At 37.2% G+C, this 17,962-nt stretch overlaps 1 protein-coding gene across 8 annotated transcripts in view; it reads right to left on the bottom strand.

Moving 5' to 3' along the window:
• Nucleotides 1-269: 269 nt before the first annotated feature.
• UTRN (utrophin) overlaps nucleotides 270-17,962 on the bottom strand; it is a 392,954-nt gene continuing 375,261 nt past the window's right edge. For all 8 annotated transcript variants that reach the window (XM_030021907.2, XM_030021906.2, XM_041125129.1 and 5 more), the window contains 6 exons: nucleotides 15,450-15,608; nucleotides 14,824-15,067; nucleotides 8,285-8,393; nucleotides 6,672-6,758; nucleotides 4,048-4,070; nucleotides 270-2,434 (listed from right to left, as the gene is read on the bottom strand). In XM_030021907.2, the coding sequence (XP_029877767.1) occupies nucleotides 2,426-2,434; nucleotides 4,048-4,070; nucleotides 6,672-6,758; nucleotides 8,285-8,393; nucleotides 14,824-15,067; nucleotides 15,450-15,608 (631 nt within the window). In that variant the 3' untranslated portion in view covers nucleotides 270-2,425. The remainder of the gene's footprint in view (nucleotides 2,435-4,047; nucleotides 4,071-6,671; nucleotides 6,759-8,284; nucleotides 8,394-14,823; nucleotides 15,068-15,449; nucleotides 15,609-17,962) is intronic.

Genomic DNA, 17,962 nt, shown 5'->3' with positions numbered 1-17,962 from the left:
GTCACGAAAGTGAGAATGATTCCAGACTAAATCACTAAAGATCAAAAACTGGAGAAAATATGCACAGATTTATGAGGAGAAAACACTGCTTAATCTCATTTATAGAAATGCAAACCAACACCGAAAATGCTAGCACATAGAAATGGACTATCACAGCACCCTGATGTTAAAATTAATCTTCTTCAGAATGAAATTTTCAGCATTTAGCAATGAGAAGTGCCACCCTTGAACACCACAAAACTTGAAAGAACTCTATACTTTTTCTCATGTTACTGCAATATATTCCTTTTATTTATTATTGTCTCAGAGGAAGAATGTTACAATGTAGTGTTTGAAGCAGCATTTACTTGGCAGCAGAGGACAAAGGATGCATACAAACACAGGCAGAAAAACAACTTTATACATAACCTCATATTCAGAACAAAAATAAAAGCCACCAAATTCACTACTGAGACCTTTTTTTACTTATGTAGGGGAGTATTTTTAAGGATTCTTTGCCTAGAGAATGATGTAGCTCGATAAAAGCAAAGTACTTTGCAGAGAACAGAATATAAAGCTATTTCCAATACTACTCATGAAGATAGGTCTGAGGTAGAAAGGTGGTCATGGCTTTCCTCTTCTGTAAAATGTGGGGTTTTTTCTTCTCAAAATAACTACACTACTTTTTTTAATAGATGAAGCATTTATAGGAGCCAGCATCTTCTCTTCCCACTTTGACAATTTTGCTCCACTCACTCGGGAGTAATACTTAGCATTTATATAGAGCTTTTCAAACACTAACTAAGCAAGCTCTACAACACCTTTGAGAGGTAAGTACTATCATCCCCATTTTACAGATGGGAAAACAGAGGCAAAATGGTTAAATAATTTGCCAAAGGGTTCAGAAAGAACTGGCGCTAGAGCCAACACTAGAACGTGGTCAACGCTGTGCCCAAATCACTCCTTGAGCAGCAGCAGCAGTCCAGGAGTGAATACTGTGGGTGCAGGATAGTCTAAGTTGGCACCACTTCACAAAAATGCTAGAAATTCCTGACCTGCTGTCTTAATGTCCTCTAGCGCTTTTTGGTAGCAGTAGAGAATTTACAACTCTTCCAATACCATTTTGAGATTTTTTTTTTCTTCAGTAATAATTAAGAACAACACAGTTTAGTTTCTTCTCCACTATACATGAAATATATTGCATGCAGTTTTACCAATTAAAGGTGTCCTGAAATTAAAGCAAGTGTCCATGCAGCATTGGTAAACTCTGTGAAGGCAATAAAATCTCTTATGACAATTTTAAAACTAGAGATCAGCTGATCAGTGACATAACTTTCCCGTAATTATCCCTACTTAAATTACATAAATAAATGATTTCAAAGATAAAGATGAGTTGCAAGATTACAATGCCAAATGATAGTATCTAAGCGCATTGCAGTTCTGAAGAAAACGTTCCATTGCTAATAGTATTGGAAAGGGCTTTCTAATTGTCTCTTCATTTCCAAGAGGCAGACAAAAGGAGACGAGGATCTCGCGGAAATGAGCTTTACTTCACAGACTGTAAATTCCAAAACTTGAAGCAAGTTTGGCACAGCAGGGAACAGCAAAGCTTTGTCTCTGAACAAAGTTGGGAAAGATTACACTAACTTAGACCTTACTACAAACAACTTAAGCTATCATCTAAGTCCTCTTTTTAGCTATCTCCTGATTCAAAGTAAAGTAAGGCTCAAAAAAATAATCCTCCAAATGAGTGTGTTGGCTGGAAATAACTAAAAGAAAGTTAAAAATACCATTTTGGTGCATGAGGAGGATGATTTGAAATGAGACTCTACCTTGTTTAATAGAGTTAAAAATACTGTAGCTTGCACCCAACGGCAATTTTTGTTAACCAATAGCAATAATGCAAATTATGGGAACTTCATATGCCAATCCTGAAAACAACTCAAGGGTATTCTGAAATCTGTGTGGTCAGATGGTTAGCGTATAAATAATCATTACAGAATATTAAATGTGTGAGAATATAACTAAAGGTATTTTACAATGTAAAAGCAAAGAGCTAAAAGGAATGTATAAATGTAACATTTTGCTCCAAACTCCTTATGCAGTTCTCTTTACGATTATCAAAAAGAACGTATATAAAGCCCCTGCCCCTTTTCCCGCGGCTGTATATTTATACAAATCAGTGACAAATACTCCACTGCTCATTAATTTACAGTTGCATAGAAAGGGAAGAAGAAGAAGAAAAAAAATCAATACTATAAAAACCACATCCTCATCTTTGGGTATTCAGTGTTTTACTATTTCAAGTAGAACACGCAGTCAGAGCTTTCGGCATGTTCCAGGGTCCCATGCAGCCTTCTGATGAAGTGGAACTCGCAATCGATGCTTTGTAGAAAAGGGTTGTACTGCACGTCAGGAAGCGCTGGTCGACGTCCAAATGAACACTTCACATTGCCTGTCATGATGAGAAATAACCCTGTCGGTACCACATTAACACATGCAGAGAGCTCTTAACTGCCCTGGGCTCGGTTCAGTTAAGAATTCTGAGGTCATTTTACAGAACCCCTGTATTTTAAAAATTTAGATGTATTGGCCCAAGACTCAGCAAATCACTGAGGCATGTAGTTAAGAGAAATCTAATTTTACTATACTGCAGTGTTTAAAATTCTTGTTGAGTAAGGCCTAGAGGATGTTAGCCTACAGAGCAGTAAATATAGACTCTCCATGTTCTGCCTAAACTTTTTTTCTATGGATGCAAACTACTGTCCTATCTGAAGCCTAAGTGGTAAAAAGGGAGAGTATACAGAGTCTGTATTTGGACTCAGCCCTTTCAAATGTGAAGCTTATTTCCAGGCTCCTGTTTCAGGATTCTGTTCCTGAACAGACAAACGTGCCTTCTCTAATGGTTCTGGAAGGGTAGATTTGCAGTGAGACCATTTGGGAATCATCCTGTACCTTAAAAAAAAAAAAAAAATCAAATGCTTCTTCAGGAAGATTAGTATTATTCACTGATAACACCGATTCACTGAAAGCTATCTCTGTGCCTGCTCAGAGGAAGGATTTCTGAAAAATGCTAGTTTAATTCACTAATTTAGCTTATCAAGAGATGGAAACACAAAGTGTGAGTTAACTGAGTACAGGGCATGATTCATCCCATTCTCTTTAGAAATTCCTGTTTGGGAGGACAATCTTACTATCCCAGATATTGCAATCCAAGAAAGCGTTTGCAGAGCAATATTTCTGAATTTTTAGATATTCATTTGGGGGAGGTCTGACCTTGCAAACTGTGGATTAATGGGCAAGGTGAAGCAATCTGGGGGAGTAAATAGATTCTTTCCCTACCACTTAATTCTTCTCAAGTCTCACACAGCAATTTATGGTAGTCTTTAAAACTCATTTAACAATGAAACTTCCAAAGAACTCTGTAACAACACAAGATAATGTCGTTCCTTCTTTGTCATACGTGGGCTCCAATGTCAACCTAAACCTATAGCAAGTGTTTTTCCTATTTTTGTTACTTATAACAGAAATTTAACTGATCATTCATATCAGTTAGATTTTCAAGAACAAGTATCTAAATACCAGATTGCTTTCCACATTTTTGTGAACTCTGAAAGCAGCCAAATTTCTGCTTTGGGTTTGTAAAGGGGTTGCCTACTGGGAGAAGGCAGCTTAATCTAATGCCTAAGATGCTGTGTGGCTCTTGATCCTTGCGCCCTGGTGCCCATAGCTCCTGAAACTGGAGCACCAGGACATATGGATATCTTTGCAAGAACCAGCTTTGATCTTGCAAGCTGATGCTGGCTTGAAACTAATTGGCCAGGATAGATCCAAGCTGATTCCATCTGGTTAGCATCCCAGAACTGCACACCATAGTACATTTGGTAATGCCTGAACTAGTAAGGAATTTTCCAGAATCTAGCCTTCCTGGTACATTGGTCTAGCTTCCAAAGAAATCTGTAGGGAAAAATATAGGAAAAAACCCCAGACACTTTGCTTTAATGGAACTTTTCCACTTGCTTTACTTTGCTTCCAATGACTATGCAAGTATGTAAACATGTCTCATACCTGTGGTCTGCCAGTGAAACTTGCTGCAAATAGAAAAAAAAACAAAAGAAATTCAGAAATTTACATGATTCTGCATCTTGGCAGTTTAAAAACAAAGCTGGTATCAGGAAAATATATACTACAGAAGAACAAAAAGACTCTTATCTTTTAAAAAACTAAACATTTAACTAGAAGTATGTTATAAAGGTCTATACACAACTTTATTCACAAATTTACTTTTCTTTTAACAAATTTATAGCATTATGAATATATAGTTTATATGAATTGTTCCTTTTTCACCACTTGCAGCCATATAGACCTATGGGCGGTGTGCTATAAAATAGTCTGTTCAAATGCTCTGTTCTGGAAGTCACTCAGATGCACAGGCAAGACTGCTGCACAATGTTGCACACCCACCTGGTTCTGAGGACCAATCTCATAAATAAGGAAGGAAAAGAGGCATTATATCCATAATCAAAGGATCTGGGGAGCAAAAAAAAACCCCAAAACCCAACCATTAAGAGCAGTGCGGGCCCTACTATATGAATAATTGCTTCATAAGAGATATTTGGACTAAGCAGAAATACCGATTTCAAGATGAATTATAACCTGAAACCCATAAAAACAAATACAGCAAATAAGAAGCCTGGCTCTATGATACAGTCAAGGTGGGATAAAAATAATCTCAGATCCTAGTAAGGCTCAGATGCTAGTAACTCCTTAACGAAGGCTGCGGCCAAGGTGGGAGAGACCAGTAGTGACGAGGCTGTCACGGTCTTCCCTAGCAAAACTCATAGAGTTTAATGCACTCTGTTGGGAAGGCCAGACTAATAATCCTCATTCCAGGCTTCTAAAAGAGTATATGAATCTTATATGGTTAAAAAAATATACTCCTAGTAACTCTCCCAAGTAAGAGATGTTACAGAACGACTGAAGAAGAGCAAACATAGGTAGTACCTCCTAATTGGGGCATGCTGGTTTGGTTTGATTTCTGCAGCAGCATGTCAATGACAGAGGGAAAAGTCACATGAAATTTGGAACTGTGACTTCTTTTAATCTTAAATGCTCAGATACACTTCACAATATGAAAGGATGTGGGGCCCTGGTTTTCACTCAGAGTCCCCCCCTGCCTCATTCAGGGTATTGTTTCATGGACATTAGGTTCTTTTTTTTCCATGTTTCCTGGTTGCAGAGAACAGCCATCATTATCAAGCTTGCCCTGACAGAGGGCAATTTGTTTTAAATTCATCTGGGGCAAATGACCAGGTAGCTGTATAATTCTTATACATGCAAGACAGGAATTTGCAAAAAAAAAAAAAAAAAAAAAAAAAAAAAAAAAAAAAATAGAATTGATACTGGAGTTGCATTTTCTACTGATTTGTATACACACACACACATCCTTGAGTTGTGCTGAGTAGCATCACTAGCTGTTGACTTTGAGAAGATATGCTCCTTAAAATCTAATCCTTAATTTGCAAAACTATGGGCTCTGAACTATTGAACTCACTGAAAATCTCAAAGGACAGCTGAAACAAGATCTCTTTTGCTAGATCCTAATTTGCTTTCTCAAAATGTGCAAAGTGCATCTTCTGTGATGCAGTTCTTCACAGCCAAGCAATGTACATACAAGAGATAGAAGGGGTATTTTAACAATGTTCACTGAGTTTACAAAATAGAATAGAATTTCAATCTCGATGCTTCTGTGAGAACTGGGCATAAACACCCACCCTGTCACTTCTGCCTTTTAAAACTGACCATCATTATTACATTTCATTTGAAAGAACTGTTGAAAGTTTAAGAATATATCAAAGTTTTCACTACTGTTTTTCTAAGGCAAAGAGTTGAAGGTGTAGATATATATGTATGTATGTAAAAAAAAAAAAAATACACTGAATAACAAAGTTACCACTTTACTCTCCCTGCCAAAGCCAACAATCTGTATGAAATACTGCTGGAAATGGAGAGATAGCCACTCACTCTTGTGAGTGAAGTGATACTCTGGAAGGAACAGAATCAGCGGAAATAAATGTATGTCAGCTGATATAAGCCATGCATAGGAAACTAATTGGTTTTCCTTTTGATCTCTCTTTAATAGATGCTGAATAAAATACCAACTTTCAATACATTTAAGCAGGGGAAGGTGTTATGTGCTGTGTTAACAGTTATTTTCTCTGGTCAATTAGTTTCATAACTAGTTCAATAATTAGTTCAGGCAGTCAGGATTGGGCTATGGTCCCTCCTGTTGCCTAAGGCCTTTTTTTCAAGTTTTATTAGAAAACCAGCATTCAGAATTTCTGTATCTACATTCACTTAAGTTTTACATAAGGTTTATATCAGCAGCTACTAGGATTCTAGGTCTCTTTTCCTTTACGTGGGCACAGCTGAAAATTCCATATGGAGCTACAGGCTTTTCTTACAGTGAATCACCTCCACTTAAAACATGAGAGTATTTGTTTATTTACCTTCACAAATAGTGTCTGTTGAGGAACTTTAAAGAACAGAATTACAAAGCTTGTGTATCTTGACAGGAAATCTCATCAGAGAGAAGATTTTTTTCCTAGTCAATACCACAAGAATGACTTTTTCCTTCAAAAGACCGCCTCAAATTCAATACTATTCTCAGAGACATATTTTGTTACACTTACAGCAGCAAGCTGGAAACGTGCTGTTGATTTGCTCCATAACATCTGTTAGATCTGTATTGGTATCATGAGGTGGAACTAACAAGTCATCTGCAGATATGACAACAAAACAGAGCAATGAATTTAGTTATGAGAAGAAAAAAAAAAAAAAAAAAAAAAAGACAACAACATTCTGAAAGGCATTCTCATCCAACCTTCCAGTTAAATACTCCTTTATATTTCAAGGCAAACCACTACCTGAAGCCTTTGTAACTTAGTGTGCAGGAACTGTCATTGATAATTGCCAGCCTTGGGAGAGGAGGTGAAAGTTACAGTATTGATCTGCAGCAGAACTCATTTCTCTTTTACTAAAGCTTAATCATTGCACCCAAGATTTAACTAGAAGAAACTGTCAAGAAGGAGCAGTATGTAAGAATTTACAGTTAAAATAAATAAAAGGTTTACAAGATGAGGGAATTATACTCAGTAGCTGCTCAATTAAAATTCTGTTCCATTTTCAGATGATTTGTCATGTAACTTTCAGAGCAAATACACCATTCTTTTTCTGAAAAAAGCATTTATCTTTTAGATGGTCTTTATTCAACATGCACCAGCAATTTCACTAGGGTTAAAATCCTCCTTGCCGTTTTTTGGGTTTTGTTTTTGGTCGTTTTTTTTTTAAATGCTGCTTAAAATTAGCCAAGGGAATGGTTAGGGAATACAACTGGCTCTGTTCCTGGCAGTGTTCTTAGACAGCATGTCTCATAAATCTAGCATTGCATTAAATCAGACTCGAAGAAGTTCCATGTTTTTCCAGATAAAGTAAAAACACATGTCAACGCTGAATGAAAGCTTTTCAGTATGCAAAAGAATATTTTTCCTGTTTTCCACAGAAGTAAAATAATTTTTTAATCTCCAACACAAAAGCTTGAAAATAAAAACAGGGAGGAAATTGCAGTTAAGATAATTTGAGAAAAATCTTTTATTTTTTCCCCTAATTTTGAGCATTCGATGGTAAGTAGCTATTTCTGCTAATTCCCAGTGGAACTAATGAGTTTGGATATTGGAGAATTTAAAATAATCTTTCAAGAGAGAAATCCCCTCATGTGCAGACATGTGTACACTTAAATACCCAATAATTCCTAAAGATGTGAAATCTTTGAGGGGTGGGGTCATCAAAATAGCAGGATGAGCAGAGGATACACAAGAATTTTTACAGCAGCCATCAGGAAGCTTCGATTACATGTTTTGGACATTTGTTGCTGTATCTGACAGATTACTTGGGTGCATAAGTGCACTGTAAAACAAACAGCTGTTGGCCATTTCGGACCAATGAAAACTGGATCCCCCTTCAAGTGAGGATTGATTTGCCCAGTAAATTCACTTGCTCAAAACAGGTGGTACCAAGGAGTCTATTGACAGAAATCCATAATTCAGAGCCACAGGGATTCTTGTGATACTGCAACTGTTTGCAAGTGTGGGGAAGCAACAGCTCCAGCTGCAGTAAGTCTTGTTCCCAGTAGCATCACAAAGATCAGTTCCTTTTTATTTATAAATCTTTCCAGAAAGATGCCAACAAACCGATTCAGTAGTCACCTACAGACCCACACAACACATTATCTGATCAAAACACTTACCTGTCTGCAGAAACTGTGAGCTTGTCTCTTGCTCGAGCGGGTAGCCAAGGGCAGAGTGCTGGGGCGAAGCACAGGGGGAGGTGCCATTAACCCGGGAGTCTGACTCGGGCTACATTAAAGACAATAATACCCAAATTTAGATAAATTGTATCTACAGAATTTAAGTTTGGGCTTGTATGCAGTCATCCCGCTCCTTTCCTTTTTTATGTGCTCTTTCTTGTTTGTTCTCCAAACTATTGAAAGTTGGCTTAGGTCTATACAACTGTTGGGGGGGGGGGGAACCAAACCAACAACTTGTTAAAAGAAAATTCAGACTTAAGTGTAATTCCTATGAGACTGCAGTTGATGGTCTTGTTAAAAACAATGTTACGTTGTGAGCATGCATCATAGAAACACAAGGTTATGTACAACTCAAACAGCCTGTCCAAGGCTCTCAGTCCAGCTACGCAGAAAGACTACACAGTGGTATTACTGGGGTTGTATATATATGTGTGTATATATACATACATATACACATATACAGAGGACATTCAGCTAAGGTCACCTAAGAAGCTTTACTAGTACATGCTTAGAAACAACTGTTCCATCATGAACAGTTTTGCAAAACTCCTTCACAATCAAGCTGAGTGAAGACACAAGATTTGAGAGAACTTTGTTAAATCTAGCTAGCCATCACTCCTGCTGACACTGCTTCTCAATAGTGTGGAGTACACCAAATTTACAGGAAAACTATGTACTATGTAATCTCCAGAAATATATGAGAAGGAACCCATATACTTTGAAAACTGTGTTGCAGGCAAGCCTTTCTGGACTCTTAAATTCACCTGAAGATTCAAACACATAAGTTCGATATTACATTTAGTTGTAACCATGTATGTGCTGGAGATAATGTGTAAGTATACATATATGGACACAAAATAAGAAAAGACTGTAAGACTGCTTCACTATAACAACTCAGAAATATCAGAAGGGATCTTGTTCAGGCATTTTTTTCCTCTTTTCCTTCTTTCTTGTAAGAAATCGTTTGAGAAAGATAGTAGTAATACAGTAATACAGTATTTGAACTCCAGAAGTGATTGTTCTGAAAAAACAGAAGGACATGGAATAGTATTTACATGAGGCAGTTATAGAATCTTAGCTGAAACGGTTGCCCCTATCATTTATCTTTTCAATTGCAAATCATCAAATTACTTCCAAACAGCTTAAAGAGCAGATTATTTAAGTAAATCTGTGAAAAGCAGATATAGAATTAATTAAAAAAAAATTACTTTTAAGATCCGTTTGAAACTGAGACTTAACAAGTACGTAGAAGAGCTATGAGACTCGATGCAAAGAGGTAACACACAGAACAGCTGTTAATTTGTGCACAAGTTTGCTCCTTTGCAGCTCACAGCCTTAAGTGCAACATTTGATTTTTTGCGACAACTTCCAGTTTAAGAAAAAAAATCTTCAACAAAACTGAAGATTGTTGAACAATGAAAGATACTTTTACTTCTATACACAGTGGTGAGGAATAGAAGGAAATGTTCCCTTGAGTACTCAGCAAATCTTTTTTTATCCTCAAAATCTCATCTCTCTTTCAGCATGACAATACCAACTTCCAGCTTTGACTAAAATAAATCAAGAGCTATTGCTCTGCATATAGAAGACAAAGAAAAATGGAAAAGTTTTCAAGCCAGCCAAGGATTTTACCATCAAGACACTCCTATGAACAGTGAATGCCGATCAAGTAGTTAAGTAATTTGCTATTCAGTATCAGGCTTCCACCCAGCTACAGGGTTGAGGTAAAATGAGTGTGGTGATTTTAAATAGGCCAAGCTTGGGGTAACTAACCCCAGGTAATTCTGTATAGCCAGGAACCTCTGTTCAAGAAGAAGTTAGAGCTATAATGGTAAAGAGATGAAGCAAACTCTGCAAGGGTTAAGAGTTACTTCAGTACAGAAAAACGAGGCTAACTCCAGTGGCAGAGTTGCTGTTTGCCCACCCCACAAACAGACGGACAGAGAGAATTTGCATCATCCAAAATGCAAACTTGCACCTGGACCAGATCTCTCTCCCTCTTCAAGCAGTAACTGCAGACAAATGGTGTGGAGATGACTAAGGGTGACTGAGGAAAGAAGATCGGTGCTGGACTTGATACAAAACTGCAGTACAGCAACACATAAGCTAGATCAAGGATAGTGAGGCACTGCAAAGTCAAGATTAATTAGGATAGAAAAGAGATGCCTACAAAATTAAACGAAGAGTTAGTAGTGAAGGTTATTTAGTACCACTTAGGAGTGCTATTGCAAATGACAAAAAAGCCCTGCAGAGCATGAGGACTTTAAAAGCGGATAAACTGAGAGCAAACAAAACATACTTGGAATACTTTACATTGATGTACCATACATTGCTGCAGCAGTCAGAATGAAATACTGCAGTTGGATTTAAAAAAAAATAACCCAAAACACAACAGAAAACATATCCCTTTCTAATCAGAGGACAATGTCTGATGACTTCATTTTCATTTAAATACACTGATAAATGTTACACCACATAGTTCCAGTGACTGCAATAAGAAGAAAAGCCAAAACAAACCCAAACCCTCTTCTTCCAAAGTCAGGACAATACAGTTAAGCAGATGAAGAGTGGGCTTTGGAGCAGAAAGGGAAGGGTTCTGGTAGTGGCACAAATGCCTTAATATAATAATCAGATACTGAGAAATGTTAAATGCAAAATAGTTGAGGATATAGCTGCATGTATTTACATGATTTAACAGTTTTACTGGGAGAAAACCCAAGAAAAAAACTGTAGAAAATCATGTTCTACTTGACCCCAGTTGTGTAACACCTACAAAATCTGATCACTTCCATCACCAATCCCCTTCAGGCATTATGAAGTTCATGTATTCTCATTCATAACAACCCAGCAGACAATCCTTAAGCCAGAAGCCATAAGAAAACAGCCCTAGTTGTTCCTATATGCCTGCTTCTTCATCCTGAATAAATAAAAGCAGGGATACTGAGCGCGCCCCTATAAGGATGAGGGGGAAGTTTCCAACACCAGTTTCTGGGAGTTTTCAAACTTCTTTTTATGCAAAACCAAATAAAGATATGAAAGGACAGACAAATTCTTCTCCAGAGAACTCTGAAATTGAGGGATTTTCCTGTATTACACCAGTTTTTAAAGCATTTCAAAGGAGATATTTATTTTAACCTGTTTTTCACTGTGCCTCCTGCTGGTGTCTTTTCCAAAGAAGAACCTGAAGTGTTCTGTAGCTTAATGGATAGATAAGACACACCTGTTCTTCCCCTGACTTCTGTTGCTATTGGTGAAAAACAAAACGCACCCTGCCTCCAAATCACAGGAAACCTCAAAAAGGCCAATTCCCTTACCACATCTATTACAGATGTTTCTTCTTGCTCCAGACTTATTCTCCCAGCTACAAAAGAAACAGTCTCCTCTGCTCTTTTGATAAAGCTCCTCTGTTTTCAGTTGGAGAGGGAGCTGCAGTCACTATTTACTCTGTCATATAGCCATTGACAGATGATTTTAGCTCCCATTAACTTCGATATCAAATCCAATATGAAACCTCTATTCAGTAGCTCAGACAATCAGAGAAAAATCCAGAGAGACTTTAAATGCCCTTCATAATAGGTCTTACTTCTACTTTGCACATGCAGTATCTAAAAGGGATGAAAAAAGAAAAAAGAAAATGTATTCTTTATTTCTTCTCTCTATAATTAACATGTTGGTATCAAAGTTGTCACACGCCAGTTCTGTTTCACCTTCCTCTTTGACACTATAATCAATCAGGCAGAAAAAAATCACAACATTGTGTGACAGCTACCATTCCTTTGGGCTTGCTAAAATAAAAATAGTGTGGTAACCTCAGAATTGTGACCTGAAGTAGGCAAATGTACAGTGAGGATGCATGCATATTTCTGCTAAAGGTGCTCTCTGAGGAATGTCCTAGAATGCTCTCATCTAGATTAAAGAGTTACTACAGGAAAGTTTCTAAGTTTCATTAATTCTCTACCCAAATATCTGTGTGTAGATAGACTCACTCCATATCTTTTAGAGAAAAAAATCACAGTATTTTAGATTCAGTGGCAAGTTATTAACCCAAACAACAGTCAGGAGGCTGAGTGGAGAAGAGAAATGGAGAGACTTTTGCTGTCGACAGAAGAGAGAAACAGAGATGGCATGAAATGCCAGTCATGGCAAAGAAATTGCTATTAGACAGTTGTGACCTTTAATACTAGTAATTGTTATTACAGGAATGACAAAGTTGTCACATATTTTGACATTGGGACTTATGAGAGTCTTCCATGCAAATCACCCATCTCATTAATGCGATAAGGTATTCCTTATATCCACTAAAAAAATAATTGGGACAGCCAATAAAAGCAAAAGCAATAAATAAATATACTTAGAGCCTCAGCTGGCTTCTGATGAAGTCCTTCCCCAAGCACTGAAAGAGATAAAGACTTTCATAGACAGTAATGGCCTAGGTGATAGAAAAACAAACATGCTGAAGGGTCGTAATTTTTTCAGAAAGTTAAGGGGGCAGCAATGGGATTCAGTGCTGCTTCATAATTGTACTAATGTCAAAACAAAGAAGTTGCAAAGAACATATACTAAAAATTTGAACTATTTACAATTTCTGAATCCCCTTCAGGGGAGTAGCTTCAGCATCCTTGGAGACAGCTTGCAAAAAATCTGCTTAGTGGCAGGTCAAAAAAACCTCTGCCAAATAACATTAGGATGCATATAGAAAGGTATATTGAAAAGTCACAGATATATTATAAAAGCAATAATGCAGACTACCTCATATACTTGACTTCATACCAGCCACTTCATTAAAAGACAGAGGAAAACCAGGAACAGCTTAGGAAATGGCACTTGGAACAATCAGAAGCATGGCATGACTCCCACAGAGGAAGGAGATTTCGGACAGGAAGCAAAAGAGCAACAGTATATAGTAAATAAGGTGTAAATGATCAGAAATACTGAAAAAGGTCAACTCTGTTCTACCTTACCCTATCAGAAACCACACGCTGCAGAATTCCCAGAAAAATGCAACAGCAGAACTGATAAGAAGAAACTACTGCCCCTCTGCCCACCCAGTTTATCACAACACACATGTATCCTCTAAAGGTCTTACTAAGAATGTTACAAGGATACTGAAAAGATTACAAAATCCACAGCTACAATAGAAAAAAAGGAAAGTTCTAAAGGGTGAACATGTTCCTGCTTTAAGCACTAAGCTGAAAATGACTACAGGTTTGGCAGAACTTCTGTGTTTCTATTCTACAGCTGTTTCTTTGCAGATTTTAAACCCTTCTCTGAAACACCTAGTATTGACCACAGTTCTCAAGATACTTACTTCATGAATTATTGTTAACAGTTGCACCAGTTGTTGTCTTCCCTGTTAAATACTTAAGTTACTCAAATACTGATTAAAGATGCTAGAATAACAGTAACAATAACAAAAATACTCTGGTATAGGGGTAGGGAAGCCGTTGGAACAGATGCATCTTAATGCTATTCACCCAAAACTGCCTAGAAAAATGACAAAATCAGCCATCGAAACAAACATTAAATATCTTTATCACTGTAAGAAGAGTATTATCTACAGCAGGAACTTCTGCCATTTTGATACCTGGTTTATGCCGTCTGTTTCTTGGCTTAGTTAAATTCTCTACTATGTACAGCCAGTCACCTGACTTGTGGAAGGCAGGAATCATTTGCCTTACTGTACTCTGACCCAAGTGTAATGTTTAGTTAGGGGAAAACATTCATACAAATTTCTCTTCGTCATTCAAGCTTTCACACACAATATAGTACAAACTAACATCTCTTACAGCAACATCTACAAGGTGGTGTTATTTTTATAATCTAGATGTGCGTATGCTGACTTAAAAAACAATCAACATTTCTTCCCCCAACAAAGAAACCCTACAATCTCTCGCTACTGACATTTGCTAAAAGGCTCTTGCCTTTAGCATTTACTTGTGCACAGACCATTTTGTTGTAGCTTATTGGTCTAAATATGCTACTCAAGAGGAACTGGATTTTTAATGTAATGAATTGCTCCTTTGCATTTTAGATGTATCTTTGGCCATCTGTCTTTGGCATGCTAAGAAAGGTTTCAGTGACTAACTGTGACAATAAATAAACAAATTATTTAAGGAAAGATTGGAAAACTGAATTCAAATACAGGGTGCGACTGGCACCACTACTTGGAAGAGGGTATATATTTTCTTCCCCTGCTTTTTAATTCATGAAAAAGTATTGCAGTTGTTTGTGTTATTCTCAGTGTTTCATAAGTTACCATGATAACTCCAGCACTTGTAATCATCTTGTGCTCATTTGACTTTCACCATGGCTTATACTAGAGGGTAGGAAAAAATATCTCTTCATGCTAGAAATTACCAAGTGCAACAGACCAAGCTAGTGGGGTGAAAATATTTGCAGTAAAATTCCAATGCCTCTGTTCCACCAAGAAATCCATTGTGCAGAAACAACATGGGGGAAAGATATCAGTGTACATCTACCTGCTCAAGCAGCTGCCGCAGCCGGTGAAGCTGAGACTCCAACTGTTTATTGTGATCTTCCAATATTTGCATCCTTGCTTCCAGGCGACCTTTATGTTGCCTCAGAAGCTTAGCTTCAGCAATGAGCTCGGCATCTTCAGAAGCATGCTGAGGTGACACAACGGAGTCAGGAGGTGATGCAAGAGGGTTTATTCCTCTCCGAAGATGTTGCTCCTTTAGTTGCTCATATTCTATCTGTAGACTCCTGGTATATTGAAAAGAGAAGGAGAATGATGACTTAAGCAAATTAAAATAAAAAATTTCCTAAGATCAAATGATATTATCATCACCTCCAACTAAGAACACAAGTAGCTCAAACAAAGACAATGTCTTGACTTGTGGTTTATGGGGGAAAAAAAACCAAAACACCAAACAATAAAGTAGAGGTGAAACTAAGGTTCACAGACCCACCCTCTTCTACCTAACAGAGTCAGGCTATGCATGACATATATATTGATTGATTCCCCCCCCAAAATACTGACACCTGGGTGCATCCCTTCTTATCTCCAACAACAATACACAGTACACGCATGGCTCAAACAACAACAAGGTGACAATTCAGACACCAGGTAGGATGATTATGAGACCTTTGCTCTTCCTCAAGGTCAGCAATGATGCGCTCCAACTCTCCTCGCTCTTCCTTTTCCACTGACTTGAGTATCTGAGCAGGACTCTGTGGCTGACTGACAGGCGACTCTCCTCCCAGCGTCTGACAATACTGCTGGATAAGGGCATGCTCATCCTCTCTAGAGCAATAAACCAACACAAATAAAGACAGCATAGTAAAGCATTTATTATGTGAGCAAACATCTTTGTCAAGTTGAGGGATTGTGTGAGTGTGTGTGTTTATGAAAAAGGACTAAGAGCAGGAAATAAGCCTAAAAAATATACCGCAAAAAATCATGTAAATATACAACACACAGGAAGAAGAAGATTGATCTGCAGTAGTGTAAAAAACCAGTTTACTTTAATGTATGCATAAAGAACAAATACTGCTGGTGGTTTGAAAAGAAACAATGAAAGCTATTATTAAAGATTATTATATTATCAGAGACAATATAACCCAAAGATGACTGATTTGAAATGCCTTAAAAATAAATAAAACCAAACAAGCTATGTGGTAGTTCCTTTTTTTTTTCTTTTGACCATAAATAGGTGACATTTTTAATATTCTTTAGGAGATAATTTGGTGTGCTCAATTTCCCTAATGAAATTAGAGAGAAAACATCCCCGCAGAATTCTCCAAGAAGTCATAGAGTAACAAATCATCAAGTATCGAGCTAACACCGTGCACTGCATAAAGGGACTGACAGTGCTGCAAAAATAATGCTATAGGTTTTGAATTAGCATTATATTTCCAGGGTTTTTTCCCCATTTTGATATATACATGCAACACTTTGCAACTCTTCAGGGGTAGCAGAGCTCCTCCTCCTTACAGATTGAGGGACAGAAATAAGCTATAGCACTGTCCTCCTCCTGACTTGCATAGAAATTACCTTCTGGTAAGGAGATGCAGAAGTCCTGACACTTTAAATTATGCTATAATGTCCAAATGAGTTTGCTTTTGTATAGGTGTGCCTTTCTTGCCCCGTTGCTGGCTTTTCTCCATAAGTAAAGTCAGATGGATAGAAAGTGAAGGATACCATGTCCTAAAAACAGTTTACTTGCTTGCTTACTCAAGAAGAATAAATCGTCAGCAGAAAAACATATACTATTCATCTTTTTAAGACAGAAATTGTGGCAGCAGTATGAACGCTGAAGAAAACCCTCCTTAAATTTTCTTCTTTGTTTGACTACAAAACAAAGACTGCATACCTTATGATACTGTGAAGTATTGTCCCTACAAACTTTACCCTAAAGATCTTCTACAGTTAAAGCATGGTCAACAACACAGAGAAAAAGGCATGAGCAGTATATATACACATATTCAGATATCATTTAGAAAAGAGACTTCTTCATATTAAAAATATTTCTTGTGCTGACCTATCTCCTCCTATTGTTGGAAAGAAGTAGCTACGAATTCTGCTATTAACTGATTGTGGTCTGACATAATGAAAAGTACCCTCAAGGACTGCCTTTGAAAGCACATACGAAAAATTGGATGTTCATTATATGCAAAGTATTTATTTTCCAAGTAAAAGTGTAATGGAGCTTTTCAAGAGGCTTTTTTAAGTTTCCTGTCAGTCAATTTAACATCTTTCATCACAAAAGATCCAAATGTACAGTCTCATTTGAATGAAAAGTTAAACCAGTTAAGTAGAAAAGTATACCCTGGAAGAAACAGAAGTTATTTCTGTGGTGACAAATAATCTGTAAATAAACACATATACAAGTAAAACACATCAGGTGTTTTACAGGCCATGCACATGGATTGGGGTTTTCTCAGAAATAAATTCAAGCTCTTGGGGTAATGGGAGCAAGTTCGTGTGACAGGAGCAAATGAGAGTTGGAAACATACTGTTTGTGTAATGGAAGACCCTATTTTATCCTGCTGAACCAAGATCTTTTGGTAGCTCAGTACATCGATACCCATTTAAAAAGCATCACCAGCATTACGAGCAAGACAAAATGATGACAGATTTAATAAATACTGATTCCTGGTGACTCTCTCTTAGAAAAGTACTTCTATCATACAGCGAAGCTATTTGGTTCTCTGTAGTACTGCTTAAGACAAACTTCTTATTGAAGACTAATCCTATGGTGGAACAACACTAAACTATTTCTTCTCAAGGATAACTAGTCACTACCTACCCAAAGCTATCATGTGGTCTTCCATTTTCTGACTTGTCATTGAAAATTGAAAATCTAGACTACTACAATCAAACAAATGTGCATCAACTAACACTATACCTAAAAAACCCAAACCTAAACAAAAAAAAATTATAGCCTGTGACAGTTCTATCCACTTTAAAAGTTCATGGCTTTCTATTCCATATAAGTTCATTTATGGTATAAAGCTTAAAAACAGTCAGGTATGAAGAGATCCTTCCACAGAGCTCTGGTTGCATGTCACTTTCCTCCATCCTATCTTTTGTGATTAACTACTGGTTTGCAGAAAGTTTACATGTAAAATTGAAAAAGGAACCTAATTAGTGAGTTC

The sequence above is a fragment of the Aquila chrysaetos genome, chromosome 8, assembly GCF_900496995.4.
Source record: "Aquila chrysaetos chrysaetos chromosome 8, bAquChr1.4, whole genome shotgun sequence".
In the NCBI taxonomy this organism is placed as follows: domain Eukaryota; kingdom Metazoa; phylum Chordata; class Aves; order Accipitriformes; family Accipitridae; genus Aquila; species Aquila chrysaetos.
This window is presented reverse-complemented; position numbering and strand designations above follow the sequence as displayed.